Below are 15790 nucleotides of genomic sequence, written 5' to 3' on the forward strand. Positions count from 1 at the left end.
CCTAGGACTAAAGGGGTCATGCAAAGGAGTTGAGGTCTGGCACCATGAAGAGAGCCTGTGAGAGGCTATTGGTGAAACCTAGTTACAGCAAAAGTCCCCAGTGATTGGAGCTGCCAGTACCATGGGATGATCAGCAAGAACAGCAGCAGCAGTGGAGTGGATCAACCTGAGTTTAGAGTGCTACAGAGGGCAGAGCTGGAGAAGTGGCGCCAGCCCTTTGGAGGAGCCCAGAAGATCATGTGTGGATCCCAGACATTGAAACAAGAAGCCACAAAGTTGAAGTTGCCCTGGAGACCCCAATATGTTTGAGATGCCAGAGCTGTGGGATACCTGTTGAGGAAAGCTGCTAGTGGAGTGGAACCAGTCCAGGAGAAAGAGTTTGCTGCAGTCACAAAGATGAAAAAGGATTTGGAGATCTGAAGACCCCTTTGACATCAGACATGGAGATGCAGAGTTTGGAGTTTGCCCAGCTGGTTTCTTGTCTTGTTTTGGGGATTACAGTTAAGTGATTGGATGAATCTCAGAAGACACCTTAAACTTTGGACTTTTAACCTTGTTGAGACTGCTCCAGACTATGGGAACTTTGAAAGTTGGACTAAGTATATTTTTTATTATGGGTTGGTATGGCCCCATAGACTCATGTTTGAACAAGCTTATGAAGGCCCTATGCTTAGCAAAGGGCGTGACACTATTAGAAGGTGTGGCCTTGTTGGAGTAGGTATGGCACTATTAGAAAGGTGAACTTGTCAATTCAAAATGAAATGGAGAAACATTACTCAAAACAGTCTTTGTATTTGAAAAATGTCCAAAGCAGATGCTATATTCTGACCTAGGTGCTCAGCGTGTGTAATAATGATTAGGTACACTTTTTTTTTTTTTTTTTTTTTGGTTCTTTTTTTCAGACTGGAGGACCCGAACCCAGGGCCTTGCACTTCTAGGCAAGCGCTCTACCACTGAGCTAAATCCCCAACCCGATTAGGTACACTTCTGTCATGTCTACTGTCCCAGCAACTCTATTATCATTTCATTGTAATTCAGAATATGTCGTTTCCAAAAGCCATTCCATAAAATCAACATGCAGCTAAACAGAGATAATTGAGACCGACTAAAGAATAACGCTTCATCCTATGAATTCAAATAATCAACATTGAATCGAACGCATTTGTGATTAATTTTCTTCTCATTTTCGAACAAAACTGTATATTGCTAGTTCCAGGGCATCTAATGGAAGTAATGAATTCAGGTTGAAAACCATTCCCACCTACAGTAATGCAAAAGAACTTACAAATACGTCATGCAACTGATTAAGAAAGTATACCAAAGATTTCTTTGTAGTTGATTGCTCTTTATTTATAGACACAGAATAATATTGTCAAACAACTTTTTTGCTTTCTGTCAATTAGTATTTCAAAACAAGGAAGGATGTTTAACATATAGGTCTTGATACCAGGCGAATAATTCTTTTTCTTCACTTTCCAAGTCGCTGTCTATCAGTTCATCAACTTTCAAAATTTCAAAAGATGGAGTGTAGAAGATGACCTTCTTCTTCATTTGTGACGTGCTTGCTAGTGGTTCCTGGTGGAATGAAAAATGAATGTACAGTGTCTCATATTTGGCTTTTACTACTTTGTATTTTTATTTTCTATTTTTACTTAGCTTCACCCTCCAAAAATTTATAGTAGGATTAAGAATATTTTTTCCACGTGGAAAGGTTTAAAGAGAGAAGAAGAGAAGAAGAGGAGAGGAGTAAAGGCCGGCATGGCATGAGCTTGTGGAGGGAAGGGGGGAGGGGGATGGTGAGAGAAGGGACAAGGGGGAAGAGAGGAGGACAAGAGCAAGAGCAAGAATATTTTTAATATATTTACTCTCTCTTTCTATGCATGTGTGTGTGCATGCATGCATGCGTGTGTCTGCATGTGTGAATATGTAAGTGCCATGGCACTACTGTGATGGTCAGAGACAAACTTTTTGGGAGTTGGTTCTCTCTACCCTGTGGAGTTTGGGATCAAACTCAGGTCATTATGTTTGTCAGCAAGTGCCTGTACTTGCTGAGAACCTCAGCAGGCCAGAAGTCTACTTTAAAATTCCAAAGTAGTGTATCAAAACATATCCCTAAATCGTGGGGGTACAGTGGCAGATTTTACATAGCGTAGATTTCCATGGTTAGCTACAACTTCATAGCTCTAGCTACTCAGGAGGCTGAAGCAAGACTATCACTTGAGCCCAGAAGGAGAGGCCATCTTGGGTAACGCAGAAAAACACAATGTCTCAAAAGTGGCAGAAGTAGGACTATAGCTGAGTGGTACAGTGCCCGCACGGTTCTGCTTTAGTTTTGAGCACACACACCAGATGGTTGTCATTCTGAGAAAAAGCACTAGCAGGGGTGTGTTGGATTGAACATTCTCTCTCTCTCTCTCTCTCTCTCTCTCTCTCTCTCTCTCTCTCTCTCTCTCTCTCTCTCTCTCTCCATCATGCTTGTACTGTGCGAAGGCCAAACAGCAGATGTTTAATAGAATATCTACCAATATTGTGTTAAAAAGTTTTAACCTTCGTTTTAATTTTATGTTTGTGGCTGTTTGGTCTGCATGTATGTCTGTGGTCTGTGCACCATGTGCATGCAGTGACCTTGGGGGCCAGAATAGGATGTCAGATCCCCTGGGACTGGAGTCAATAGCTGTGAACCTCTGTGTAGCTTCAGGAATTGAATCGGAGTCCTCTGGAAGACAAGGTCAGTGCTTTTGAGCACTGAGCCATCTCTTCCGGCCACTTTTTTTTTTCTTTTTTCTTTTTTTTCCCGGGGCTGGGGACTGAACCCAGGACCTTGCGCTTCCTAGGCAAGCGCTCTACCACTGAGCCAAATCCCCAACCCCTCTTCCGGCCACTTTTGTCACCTTCTTTTTCTTCCTTTTTTTGACACATGGTTTTGCTATGTAACTCATGTTGACTTTGAACTTAATAATGTTATCCAGCTTGCCTCGAACTCATGACCTTCTTGCCTCTGCCTTCTTAGTACTAGAAAGTGTGTTCCCCATGATGGATGCTTAAGAGCCAAAAATGCAGCTGAGTGTTATGGCGGCACACACTTTTAATCTCAGGACTCAGGAGGCAGAGGCAGGTGGATCTCTGTGAGTTGGAAGCTAGCCTGAGGGTGAAACCCTGAGTAAAATCATCATCATCATCACCACCACCACCATCATCACCATCATCACCATCATCACCATCATCACCATAAAACATGGATGTTAGCAGGATAAAATTAGCTCTATACTACTCAGACATAGTATGCAAAAAGTGTTTCAGCTTTGAACTTGCATTCTCTTGCGCAAATAAAATAACTTATAGGCAGTTTGAAAACTGTCCTTAATAAGGAAGGAGACTTCGCTGCTTGTTAAACTTGCAGTTACCTGGGAGGAAGCCAATTTTTCTTTAGTTTCCATATAGGCTTTTTTCATTTTTTCAACCTTCTTTTGTGCTTGCTTGGATCGACGACCCAGATGTTTCATTTTCTTTTGCTGTTCCCAGGGCTGGTAAAAGGGACGGACAGTTGCAATGGATGGATACCTTAGAAGACATTAGTATTAACCCAAATTAGATTTAAATGTGAAGCAAATTGTAAAGTGTAATGTATTGTCTAGCGTAGTGACAGACCTCAGTATGAGGAACAGCACTGAATGCCAGTTTTTATTGACATGTTTCAGCCTTCCTGGATGACACTGTGGAGTGGCCACTTGAAAAACAAATTGAGACAGAGTCTCACTATGTTGTCTAGGCTGGCCTCAACCTCACAGGCCTCCAGCATGATATTTTATTTTTGGTTATTTTATTTATTTACATTTCAAATGTTATCCCCCTTCCCAGTTTCCCCTCCTGCAACCTCCTATCCACACTCCTCCAACCTGCTTCTATGAGGGTGCTCCCCTACCCACCCACTTCCACCTCAGCACCCTAGCATTCCCCTACACTGGGACATTGATCCTTCACAAGACCAAGGGCCTCTCTTCCCATTGATGCCAGACAAGGTCTTCCTCTGCTATATGTGCGGATGGAGCCATGGGCCACTCCATTTGTACCCTTCCGTTGGTGGTTTAGTCCCTGGGATCTCTGGGATGTCTGGTTTGTTGATATTGTGCTCTTCCTGTGGGGTTGCAAACCCCTTCAGCTCCTTCAATCCTTTCTCTAACTCCTCCATTGGGGACCCCATTCTCAGTTCAATGGTTGGCTGCAAGCATCTGCCTCTGTACTTGTCAGACTCTGGCAGAGCCTCTCAGGAGACAGCTATATCAGGCTCCTGTCAGCATGCACTTCTTGGTATCAGCAATATTGTCTGGGTTTGGTGTCCAGCATATTTTTTTAACACCTTAACTAACACTGGAATTTACATTTTATAACAGTTGAGAAAGCAGGCCTCTTAAATTTTTTAAAGATTGTTTTGTTTTGTTTTGTTTTTGAGAAAAGGCCTTTCTACATAACCCTGGGCGTCCTAGAACTCACTTTGTAGATCAGGCTGACCTCAAACTCACACGGATCTGCCTGTCTCTAAGTCCTGATTCCTGGGATTCAAGGCATGTGCCAGCACTGTTCTGGTCACCTCCCTGGTATGTTACATGGGCTCTGGGGACCTGAACTCTAGTTCTCATGCTTGTGAATCATCACGTTGTCCAGTGAGCCATCTCTCCAGCCTAGTGAAAGCTATTTTATTAAATCAGTGTTAGGATCTGATGTAGCTCCTATCATGCACTCAGTCCCCTCAGCTTTACTACCACAGAGCAGATCAGCCCAATTTCCAACTGCCAGCATCTGCATCATTCATTCATCCTTAGAATGCTTTTTCAGAACAAGACTCCATGTGCAGAGAAGGTTCAATGGGAAGGAAAAAGCCTTCAGATCCACACTGAATGGGCAACAGGAGAAGCCCTTTTGACTGCATTTATGAAAAAAATATTAACAGTTACACGCAGACCCCTCGACCCAGAGAGGTACAGTCAGCCCTGTCGTAATCTGCTGTGCCCACTAATTCCTGAGTTAGGATGGCTCTTGCTTCTTGCCAGGTTACATTGCCTCTTGAATGGCAGCCATGTTGGCCTGAGGCTTCTCCTCCATCTCTATGTCTACCACCTGCTGGAATTGAAGAGTTGTCAGCAGGTCCCTTTTACTACTCTACCGTTTTGACATGTGTCAGGGCAGCCTCTTACCACCCTGAAGTGCCAGTCTAGTGGGACAGATTATCACCTCAGTACCTTTTTGTTAGTATTCGACGTACAAAGTTGCATATGTTTGGGACAATCTTCCCCACTTTAAGTTCTCCCATATGCCTTATGATCATCTTTAGTGGACCGCGTATCAGAGTGGGAACATTTTCAGCAATGCTTTTAGGGTTGTAACCTCAAGAAAAATGGTCTTTTACCTAACTTTAGAAACTATGTCTAGCTGGTGCTGACGCATCTCTTCCGTTTGTGGTTTCTGTAACAAATACTTCATTTCTTTTTGTAAACGGTCTGAGATTACTCCAGACTCCACATAATCAACTATGTCATACATCATCATTGTCTTGGGAATGCTTCTGAGATTTAATCTTCGCCAGTGGTTATTCTTGCCACCAGAAGATGCAGGGATCTCATCTATAAGACTGCAGTACTATATGGAAAAAAATGCACAATGATCAGTTGTTGGTGTTCACCTCCAAACTCTATCAACATCTCTCTCCCACGACTTTCATTCCAACTAGACATTTCTGTCATCTATGTTCATCTTGACTCCCTACTGGAAGGCAGGACCCAGGCCGGTGCAGTTGCAGTCACACAGGGCCACACTCACTAAATGTTTATCTAAGCATAAACACTGGCACATGCTATTTTAGAAACGATGAGTTAATCTCTGGTGCCAAAAGGAGAACTTCATTATCTGTATTTGTAATATTTGTAGCAATAGTACTTTACTTTTTTCCAATTTAAAATGACATCAAGTAAGCAATTTAAACACACTTTATATATTCAATTTAACATTATAAATGTGTGCTGGAGAGTTATGGAGAGGGGATGAAGAGTTATGATGCTCAGCATGAGGACTTTAGAGTCTACTACATAGTCTCAAACTTTCCTATGCACCTTTCATATGTGTTAGAATGCACACGTGCAAACATGCACACTTACCCCATTTTGTCATGGAGAATGTCAGTTGCCACCAACTGTCAGTTGTTGAGTAGTACCAGTCTCTCAACAAGAGACAGACAATTCCAGTTCTCACAATAATATAACTGCAAGCCTTTGACTAAAGCACAGACCCTGCAACTAGATCTTCAGTTCATAGCCTACATTAGTGACAAGTGAGCAGTCATATTTAGTGACAAGTCATGTCCTGTCTGTAAAACTCTGCCAGCGCTTGGTCACTGTGAATCCCTTAATGAGGTCACATATAGACAACAGATAGGGAGTTGAGTGGCTGCTTTGTCTCATAATGATAAATCCATGTTTCACACACACACACACACACACACACACACACACACACACACACACACACACACACACACACATTTAAAATGCTATTCAAAGGAGGGAATCAGCGGCTGGAGATGGCTCAGCTGTTAAAGTACATGTTGCTTTGCGGAAGACCTGAGTTAGGTTCGTCACACTCAGGCTTACAACCACTCAGAATTCCAGGCCTAGGATCCAAGGCCATCTTTTGGCTTCCTTGGACACCTACCCACATGTGCATACAATCTTACCTCAAACACATGATTAAAATAAACATAAATCTTTTTTAAAAAAGACAACCTTGGCCAGCAAAAGTACCAAATGTGGAACCACTGGACGTGAACTCGGAACCCAATGTGAAGTGAGTTGTAGAGAAACATGGGGCCATGAGGAGGCTGCCACTGTTCAGGGAACTGGAACCGTGTAGCTAGAGGACTTGGTGGTGAACTGCTAACATAAGTGGCTGTAACAAGAAGAAGGAAGTGATGCTGGCGAAAAGTCTTCACATCATGGGAAATCTAACATATTCTGCATCATATCAAATGTGCAGACAAAAATGCCAGCAGTGGATTCAAACTTAGGTGTGTGACAGCTGTGGAAGATGTGGCAAGACAGTTGGTCTCTATCGTTACTTGCAGGAGAACGAGCAGGCAAATGTTCTTCCAAGTGCTTTTCTGACAGTGCATGGACTGAGGGTGGAGCCCAGGGTCTTGTGCATGTTCGCCTAGTGCTCTACCCTTCAACCTTCAAAGGTGTCTTTGTAATTTCATATTGTCTTGCTAAGTTTCCTAGGTTGGTCTTGCAGTTATTCTGTACCCTAGCAAGCTTTGAACTTGTATCCTTTGAACTTTGATCCTTCTCAGCTTCTTCAACATCTAAGATTATAGGTCCGAGCCACCCAAGAGGTTTCATATCATTTTTGATTTTGCTTTTTTTCCCCATGGATTTTCTTTGTTCTTCTGCTAAGGATTGAACTCAAGGCACTGTCCCAGCAAACTACACTTGTGAGTCTGCTATACTCACAGCCTTCCTGAGAGTCACATACAGATACTCCGCCCAGTTAAAGTGGCCAACTCATTGGTTTTTAGTGTTTTCTCAGTTGATTAGATTTTACAAAGAAAATGTCCACTCTCGTTGTTTCTAAATGTTTTAAATAATACTGTACTAAATGTTTGAGTCTTCCATTTCTATTACAAGAGAGCTTTTAATAGTTGCCTTTATTTGGGCTTTGAGACTGGATCTTGCTGTGTAACTCAGGGGCTGCTTAGAAGCTCACTATGTAACCAAGGCTGGCCTCAAGCTTGAAATCTTCTTTGCTTCAACTTTCTGAGTGCTGAGTTTACATAAGCACCAGTATAACCAGCTGATTTGAACGTGACAACTAATTTCCTCCACTGATTATTAAGTTTGCTTTTTATGGGGCTAGGGACATGGCTTAGGGGTAGGTAGAGTGTTTCTCTATCATGCAAGGGACCCTGGGTTCAAGCTCCAGTGCTGAAAAACTACCTCTGACGGCAGGAGAAAATGATGATGATGATGATGATGATGATGATGATAATATATGGCACTATGTCATATGTCAAAGTGAGGTGCCCAAATGAAGAAGCTATAGTCACATATTATTATTACATAAGGAATCAGATTATTGACAACTTTCATTTCTTCGTGGATTGTTAGGAGAAAAATTGGAGTATTTCAGAAGCATTTACTATTGTTATTGTTGTTATTATTATTATTATAATAATTATAATAATAATTATTATTAGTATATGGAACATAAATGCCCTAGTTCAGCATTGCTCTACTCAGCTATGCAAACCAGAAATTCAGGAATCATGCCAGACACATTCCTTCACCTTCTTTCCCTGTCTGTAACCCATGCCCACTGTCCTTGTATCTGTAGACACACAGTCTTAAACTGAACAACCACCATTTCTCCTGGACTATCAAGAGCCTTTGAACAGAGCTCTCTTTGCTTTTAACTCTTGTTCCTGCAACCAGAGGTAGCTTTTCACGTATTAGCTTAAAAATACATTAATTTGTGTGTGTGTGTGTGTGAGTGTTTGTGTCTGTGTGTGTGCATGTGCATGTGGGTGTGTTCGTGTTCGTGTGTGTGTATGTGCTTGTGCGAGTGTGTGTGTTCGTGTTTGTGTGTGTGTGTGTATGTGCCTGTGCATGTGATGTGTTCATGTTCATGTTCATGTGTGTGTCTATGTTCATGTGTGCGTGTGCGTGTGCGTGTGTGTGTGTGTGAGTGTGAGTGTGCACAAGAACACATACATGAAGTCAGAAATCAGAAGACATCATTGCGGAATCGGTTTTCTCCCCTCTACCACGTCAGTTCTGAGGTTTCATGCTTGGTCTCAAGCACTTTTACCTATTAGGTCATTTTACCAGACTCAACTTGGAAGGTTTTCTTTCTTTCTAATTATAATTTTTATTCTCTTTCCCTCCTCACCTTCCCTGTGGAGGTAAGTGCATGTGTGTAGTATGCGTGCATGCACTCACGCTTGGGTGTGTGTGTGTGTGTGTGTTCATGTGCGTGTGCATGTTCATGTGCATGTGTTCGTGAGCATGTGCGTGTCCATGTTTGTGTGTGCATGTGCGTGTGTTCGTGTGCATCTTCGTGTGTGTGCACGTGTATATCTGTGTGTGTGTGTGTGTGTGTGTCTGTGTGTGTGTAAAGGAGAAGAGCACATACATGAAGTCAGAAGTCAGAAGACACCATTGTGGAATTGTTTTTTTTTGCCCTTCTACAATGTCCTTTCTGGGGTTTCATTCCTGGTATCAAGCACTTTTACCTGTTAGGTCATTTTACCAGTCTCAACTTGGTTAGTTTTTCTTTCCTTCTTACTATAATTTTTATTCTCTTTCTTTCCTCACCATCCCAGTGTAGGTGAGTGCATGTGTGTGTGTGTGAGTACACGACTGGCGCTTGTGTGTGTGTGTTCATGTGTGTGTGCGTGTCCATGTGCATGTGTTCGTGAGCATGTTCATGTGCATGTGTGTGTGTGCATGTGCGTGTGTTCCTGTGCAATTTGTGTGTGTGTGCATGTGTGTTTGTATGTGTGTATGTGACTGTCTGTGTGTGTGTGTACACAAGAAGAGCACACACATGAAGTCAGAAGTCAGAAGACACCATTTTGGAATTGACTTTTTCCCCTTCTACCATGTCTGTTATGGAGTTTCATGCTTGGTATCAAGCACTTTTACCTGTTAGGTCATTTTACCAGACTCAACTTGGTAAGTTTTTCTTTCTTCCTTATTATAAGTTTTATTCTCTTTCCTTCCCTACCTCCCTGTGTAGGTGAGTGCATGCATGTTTGTGCGTGCATGAACCCTTGCATGTGTGTGTTTATGTGTCTGGATATGTGTTAGTCTGTGTGTGCGTACACAAGAAGAGCACATACATGAAGTCAGATGTCAGAAGAAACCAGTGTGGAATGGGATTTTTCCCTTTCTACCAGGTCAGTTCTAGGCTTCTATGATTGGTATCAAGCACTTTTACCTGTTAGGTCATTTTATCAGACTCAACTGGGTAAGTTTTTCATTCTTCTCTTTCCTATTATAATTTTTATTCTCTTTACTTCCTCACCTTCCCTGTGTAGTGAGTGCATGTGTTTGTGTGCGTGCATGCACCCACGCTTGTGTGTGTGTGTGTGTGTGTGTATGTGTTCATGTGTGTCTGCATGTCCATCTGAATGTGATCATGAGCATGTGCGTGTGCATGTGTGTGTGCACATGTTTGTGTTCGTGTGCATCTCTGTGTGAGTGTGTATATGTGTGTTTGTGTTTCTCTGTGTGTGTTTCTGTGTGCATGTTAAGGAGAAGAGCCCATACTTGAAGTCAGAAGTCAGAAGAGACCATTGTGGACATGTTTTCTAGCCCTTCTGCCATGTCTGTTCTGTGGTTTCATGCTTGGTATCCAGCACTTTTACCTGTTAGGTCATTTTACCAGACTAAACTTGGCAAGTTTTTCTTTCTTTCTAACTATTATTTTTATTCTCTTTCTTTCCTCACTATTCCTGTGTAGGTGAGTGCATGTGTTTGTGTGCGTGCATGCACCCACGCTGGTGTGTGTGTATGTGTTCATGTGCGTGTGTGTCCAAGTGCATGGGGTCGTGAGCATGTGCGTGTGCATGTGTGTGTGCATGTGTGTGTGTTCGTGTGCATCTCTGTGTGAGTGTGTATACGTGTATTTGTGTTTCTCTGTGTGTGTTTCTGTGTGCGTGTAAAGGAGAAGAGTCCATACTTGAAGTCAGACATCAGAAGATACCATTGTGGACTTGTCTTTTAGCCCTACTACCATGTCTGTTCTGTGGTTTCATGCTTGGTATCCAGCACTTTTACCTGTTAGGTCATTTTACCAGACTAAACTTGGTAAGTTTTTCTTTCTTTCTAACTATAATTTTTGTTCTCTTTCCTTCCTCACTATTCCTGTGTAGGTGAGTGCATGTGTGTGTATGAGTGCATGCACCAGCGCTTGTGTGTGTGTGTGTGTGTGTGTGTGTGTTTATGGTCGAGTGTGTGTCCATGTGCATGTGTTCCTGAGCAAGTTCGTGTGCTTGTGTGTGTGTGCATTTGCTTGTGTTCGTGTGCACCTTCGTGTTTGTTTGTATGTGTGTGTGTGTGTCTGTGTGTGTGTGTACACTTGAAGAGCACACACATGAAGTCAGAAGTCAGAAGACACAATTGCAAAATGGGATTTTTCCCTTTCTACCATGGCAGTTCCGGGGTTTCATGCTTGGTATCAAGCACTTTTACATGTTAGGTCATTTTATCAGACTCAACTTGGTAAGTTTTTCTTTCTTTTCTTTCTTATTATAATTTTTATTCTCTTTCCTTCCCCACCTTCCCTGTGTAGTGAGTGCATGCGTGTGTGTGCTTGCATGCACCCGTGCTCATGTGTGTGTGTGTGTGTGTGTGTGTGTGTGTGTGTCTGTGTCTGTGTCTGTGTGTCTTTGTCTGTGTATGTGTACACAAGAAGGGCAAATACTTGAACTCAGATGTCAGAAGACACCAGTGTGGAATGGGATTTATCCCTTTCTACCAGGTCAGTTCTACGCTTTCATGCTTGGTATCAAGCACTTTAACCTGTTAGGCCATTTTATCAGAAATACTGTGTAAGTTTTTCTTTCTTTCTTACTATATTTTTTATTCTCTCCTTCCTCACCTTCCCTGTGCAGGTGAGTGCATGTGTTTGTGTGCGTGCATGAACCCACGCTTGTGTGTGTGTATGTGTTCATGTGCGTGTGTGTGTCCAAGTGCATGTGATCGTGAGCATGTGAATGTGCATGAGCATGTGCATGTGTGTGTGTTCGTGTGCATCTCTGTGTGAATTTGTATACGTGTGTTTGTGTGTCTGTGTGCGTGTAAAGGAGAAGAGTCCATACTTGAAGTCAGACATCAGAAGATACCATTGTGGACTTGTCTTTTAGCCCTTCTGCCATGTCTGTTCTGTGGTTTCATGCTTGGTATCCAGCACTTTTACCTGTTAGGTCATTTTACCAGACAAAACTTGGTAAGTTTTTCTTTCTTTCTAACTATAATTTTTATTCTCTTTCCTTCCTCTCTATTCCTGTGTAGGTGAGTGCATGTGTGTGTAGGAGGGCATGCACCAGTTCTTGTGTGTGCGTTTTGTGTGTCTGTGTTTATGGTCGAGTGCATGTCCATGTGCATGTGTTCCTGAGCAAGTTCGTGTGCTTGTGTGTGTGCATATGCTTGTGTTCGTGTGCACCTTCGTGTTTGTTTGTATGTGTGTGTGTGTCTGTGTGTGTGTACACTTGAAGAGCACACACATGAAGTCAGAAGTCAGAAGACACCATTGCAGAATGGGATTTTTCCCTTTCTACCATAGCAGTTCCGGGATTTCATGCTTGGTATCAAGCATTTTTACCTGTTAGGTCATTTTACCAGACTCAACTTGGTAAGTTTTTCTCTCTTTTCTTTCTTATTATAATTTTTATTCTCTTTCCTTCCCCGCCTTCCCTGTGTAGTGAGTGCATGCGTGTGTGTGCTTGCATGCACCCCTGCTCGTGAGTGTGTGTGTGTGTGTGTGTCTGTGTGTGTGTCTGTTTCTGTGTCTGTCTGTCTTTGTCTGTGTATGTGTACACAAGAAGGCAAATATGTGAACTCAGATGTCAGAAGACACCATTGTGGAATGGCATTTTTCCCTTTCTACCAGGTCAGTTCTACGGTTTCATGCTTGGTATCAAGCACTTTAACCTGTTAGGTCATTTTATCAGACTCAACTGGGTAAGTTTTTTCTTTCTTTCCTATTACAATTTTTTATTCTCTTTACTTCCTCACCTTCCCTGTGTAGTGAGTGCATGTGTTTGTATCGTGCATGCACCCACGCTTTGTGTGTGTGTGTGTGTGTGTGTGTGTGTGTGTGTACATGTGTCTGATGTCCATCTGAATGTGATCATGAGCATGTGCGTGTGCATGTGTGTGTGTACTTGCGTGTGTTCATGTGCATCTTCGTGTGTGTGTGCGTGTGTATGTCTGTGTGTGAGTCTTGTGTGTGTAAAGGAGTAGAGCACATGTATGAAGTCAGAAGGAAGAAGACACCATTGTGGAATTTTCCCCCCTTCTCTAATGTCAGTTCGGGGGTTTCATGCACGGTATCAAGCACTTTTACCTGTTAGTTCATTTTACCAGACAAAACTGTGTAAGTTTTTTCTTTCTTTCTTACTATATTTTTTATTCTCTCCTTCCTCACCTTCCTGTGTAGGTGAGTGCATGTGTTTATGAGTGCATGAACAGGCTTGTGTGTGTGTGTGTTCATGTGTGTGTGTGTGTCCAAAGTGCATGGTCGAGTGGGTGAGTGCATGTGTGTGTGCATGGTGGTGTGTTCATTTGCATCTTTGTGTGTGTGCGTGTGTATGTCTGTGTGTGTGTCTGTGTGTGTGTAAAGGAGTAGAGCACATGTATGAAGTCAGAAGGAAGAAGACACCATTGTGGAATTTTTCCCCCCTTCTCTAATGTCAGTTCGGGGGTTTCATGCTTGGTATCCAGCACTTTTACATGTTAGGTCATTTTACCAGACTAAACTTGGTAAGTTTTCCTTTCTTTCTAACTATAATTTTTATTCTCTTTCCTTCCCCAGCTTCCCTGTGTAGTGAGTGCATGTGTGTGTGTTTGCATGGACCAGCGCTCGTGTGTGTGTCTGTATGTGTGTACACTTGAAGAGCACACACATGAAGTCAGAAGTCAGAAGACACCATTGCAGAATGGGATTTTCCCTTTCTACCATGGCATTCCGGGGTTTCATGCTTGGTATCAAGCATTTTTTTACCTGTTAGGTCATTTTACCAGACTCAACTTGGCAAGTTTTTCTTTCTTTTCTTTCTTATTATAATTTTTATTCTCTTTCCTTCCCCACCTTCCCAGTGTAGTGAGTGCATGCGTGTGTGTTCTTGCATCCACCCGTGCTCGTGTGTGTGTGTGTGTGTGTGTGTGTGTGTTTGTGTGTGTGTCTGTGTGTCTTTGTCTGTGTGTGTGTACACAAGAAGGGCAAATACGTGAAGTCAGATGTCAGAAGACACCATTGTGGGATGGGATTTTTCCCTTTCTACCAGGTCAGTTCCGGGGTTTCATGCTTGGTATCAAGCACTTTAACCTGTTAGGTCATTTTATCAGACTCAACTGGGTAAGTTTTTCTTTCTTTCCTATCATAATTTTTAGTCTCTTTCCTTCCTCACCTTCCCTGTGTAGTGAGTGCATGTGTTTGTGTGCGTGCATGCACCCGTGCTTGTGTGTGTGTGTGTGTTCATGTGTGTGTGTGTGTCCAAGTGGATGTGATCGTGAGCATGTGCTTGTGCATGAGCATGTGCATGTGTGTGTTCGTGTGCATCTCTGTGTGAGTGTATACGTGTGTTTGTGTTTCTGTGTGTGTGTTTCTGTGTGCGTGTAAAGGAGAAGAGTCCATACTTGAAGTCAGACATCAGAAGATACCATTGTGGACTTGTTTTTTAGCCCTTCCACCATGTCTGTTCTGTGGTTTCATGCTTGGTATCCAGCACTTTTAGCTGTTAGGTCATTTTACCAGATTAACTTGGTAAGTTTTTCTTTCTTTCTAACTATAATTTTTGTTCTCTTTCCTTCCTCACTATTCCTGTGTAGGTGAGTGCATGTGTGTGTATGAGTGCATGCACCAGCGCTTGTGTGTGTGTGTGTGTGTGTGTGTGTGTGTGTGTGTGTGTGTGTTTGTGGTCGAGTCCGTGTCCATGTGCATGTGTTCCTGAGCAAGTTTGTCTGCTTGTGTGTGTGTGTGCATTTGCTTGACTTCCTGTGCATCTTCGAATGTGTGTCTGTGTCTCTGTGTGTGTACACGTGAAGAGGACACACATTGAGTCAGAGGTCAGAAGACACAATTGCAAAATGGGATTTTTCCCTTTCTACCATGGCAGTTCGGGGGTTTCATGCTTGGTATCAAGCACTTTTACATGTTAGGTCATTTTATCAGACTCAACTTTGTAAGTTTTTCATTCTTTCTCTTTCTTATTATAATTTTTGTTCTCTTTCCTTCCCCACCTTCCTGTGTGTAGTGAGTGCATGTGTGTGTGTGCTTGCATGCACCCGTGCTCGTGTGTGTGTGTGTGTGTGTGTGTCTGTGTGTCTTTGTCTGTGTGTGTTTTCACAAGTTGTTTTTCAATACATGAAGTCAGATGTCAGAAGACACCATTGTGGAATGGGATTTTCCCCTTTCTACCAGGTCAGTTCCGTTCCGGGGTTTCATGCTTGGTATCATGCACTTTTACCTGTTAGGTCATTTTATCAGACTCAACTTGGTAAGTTTTTTTTTTCTTTCTTTATTATAATTTTATTCTCTTCCTTCTTCACCTTCCCTGTAGGGGTGAGTGCACAGGTGTGTGTGCATGCTCAGGCACCTGTGCTTTTTGTGTGTGTGTGTGGTGTGTTGTTTGTGTTCATGGGCCGATAACGTGTCCATATGCATGTGTTCATGAGCTAGTGTGTGTGTGTGTGTGTGCAAGTGCGTGTGTTCGTGTGCATCTTAGTGTGAGTGTGCGCGGATGTGTATGTATGTGTGTGTGTGTCTGTGTGTTAGTGTTTCTGTGTGTGCTTACAGGAGAAGAACACTGAAGTCAGAAGTCGGAAGACACCATTGTGGAATGGGATTTTTCCCTGTCTACCATGTCAGTTCTAGGCTTTTATGATTGGTATCAAGCACTTTTACCTGTTAGGTCATTTTACCAGACTCAACATGGTAAGTTTTTCTTTCTTCTTTATTATAAGTTTTATTCTCTTTCCTTCCCTACCTCCCTGTGTAGGTGAGTGCATGCATGTTTGTGCGT

At 42.6% G+C, this 15790-nt stretch overlaps 1 protein-coding gene across 1 annotated transcript; it reads right to left on the bottom strand.

The window, feature by feature from the left end:
- Positions 1-1407: 1407 nt before the first annotated feature.
- CXHXorf58 (chromosome X CXorf58 homolog) lies at positions 1408-7191 on the bottom strand. Its single transcript, XM_032889376.1, has 4 exons — positions 7153-7191; positions 5405-5634; positions 3405-3561; positions 1408-1575 (listed from the first exon to the last, which is right to left on the bottom strand). The coding sequence occupies exons 1-4, from the start codon at positions 7189-7191 to the stop codon at positions 1408-1410; spliced, it is 594 nt and encodes a 197-aa protein (XP_032745267.1).
- Between the last annotated feature and the right edge of the window lie 8599 nt (positions 7192-15790).

This window comes from Rattus rattus, chromosome X (genome assembly GCF_011064425.1).
Source record: "Rattus rattus isolate New Zealand chromosome X, Rrattus_CSIRO_v1, whole genome shotgun sequence".
NCBI classification, from domain to species: Eukaryota; Metazoa; Chordata; class Mammalia; order Rodentia; family Muridae; genus Rattus; species Rattus rattus.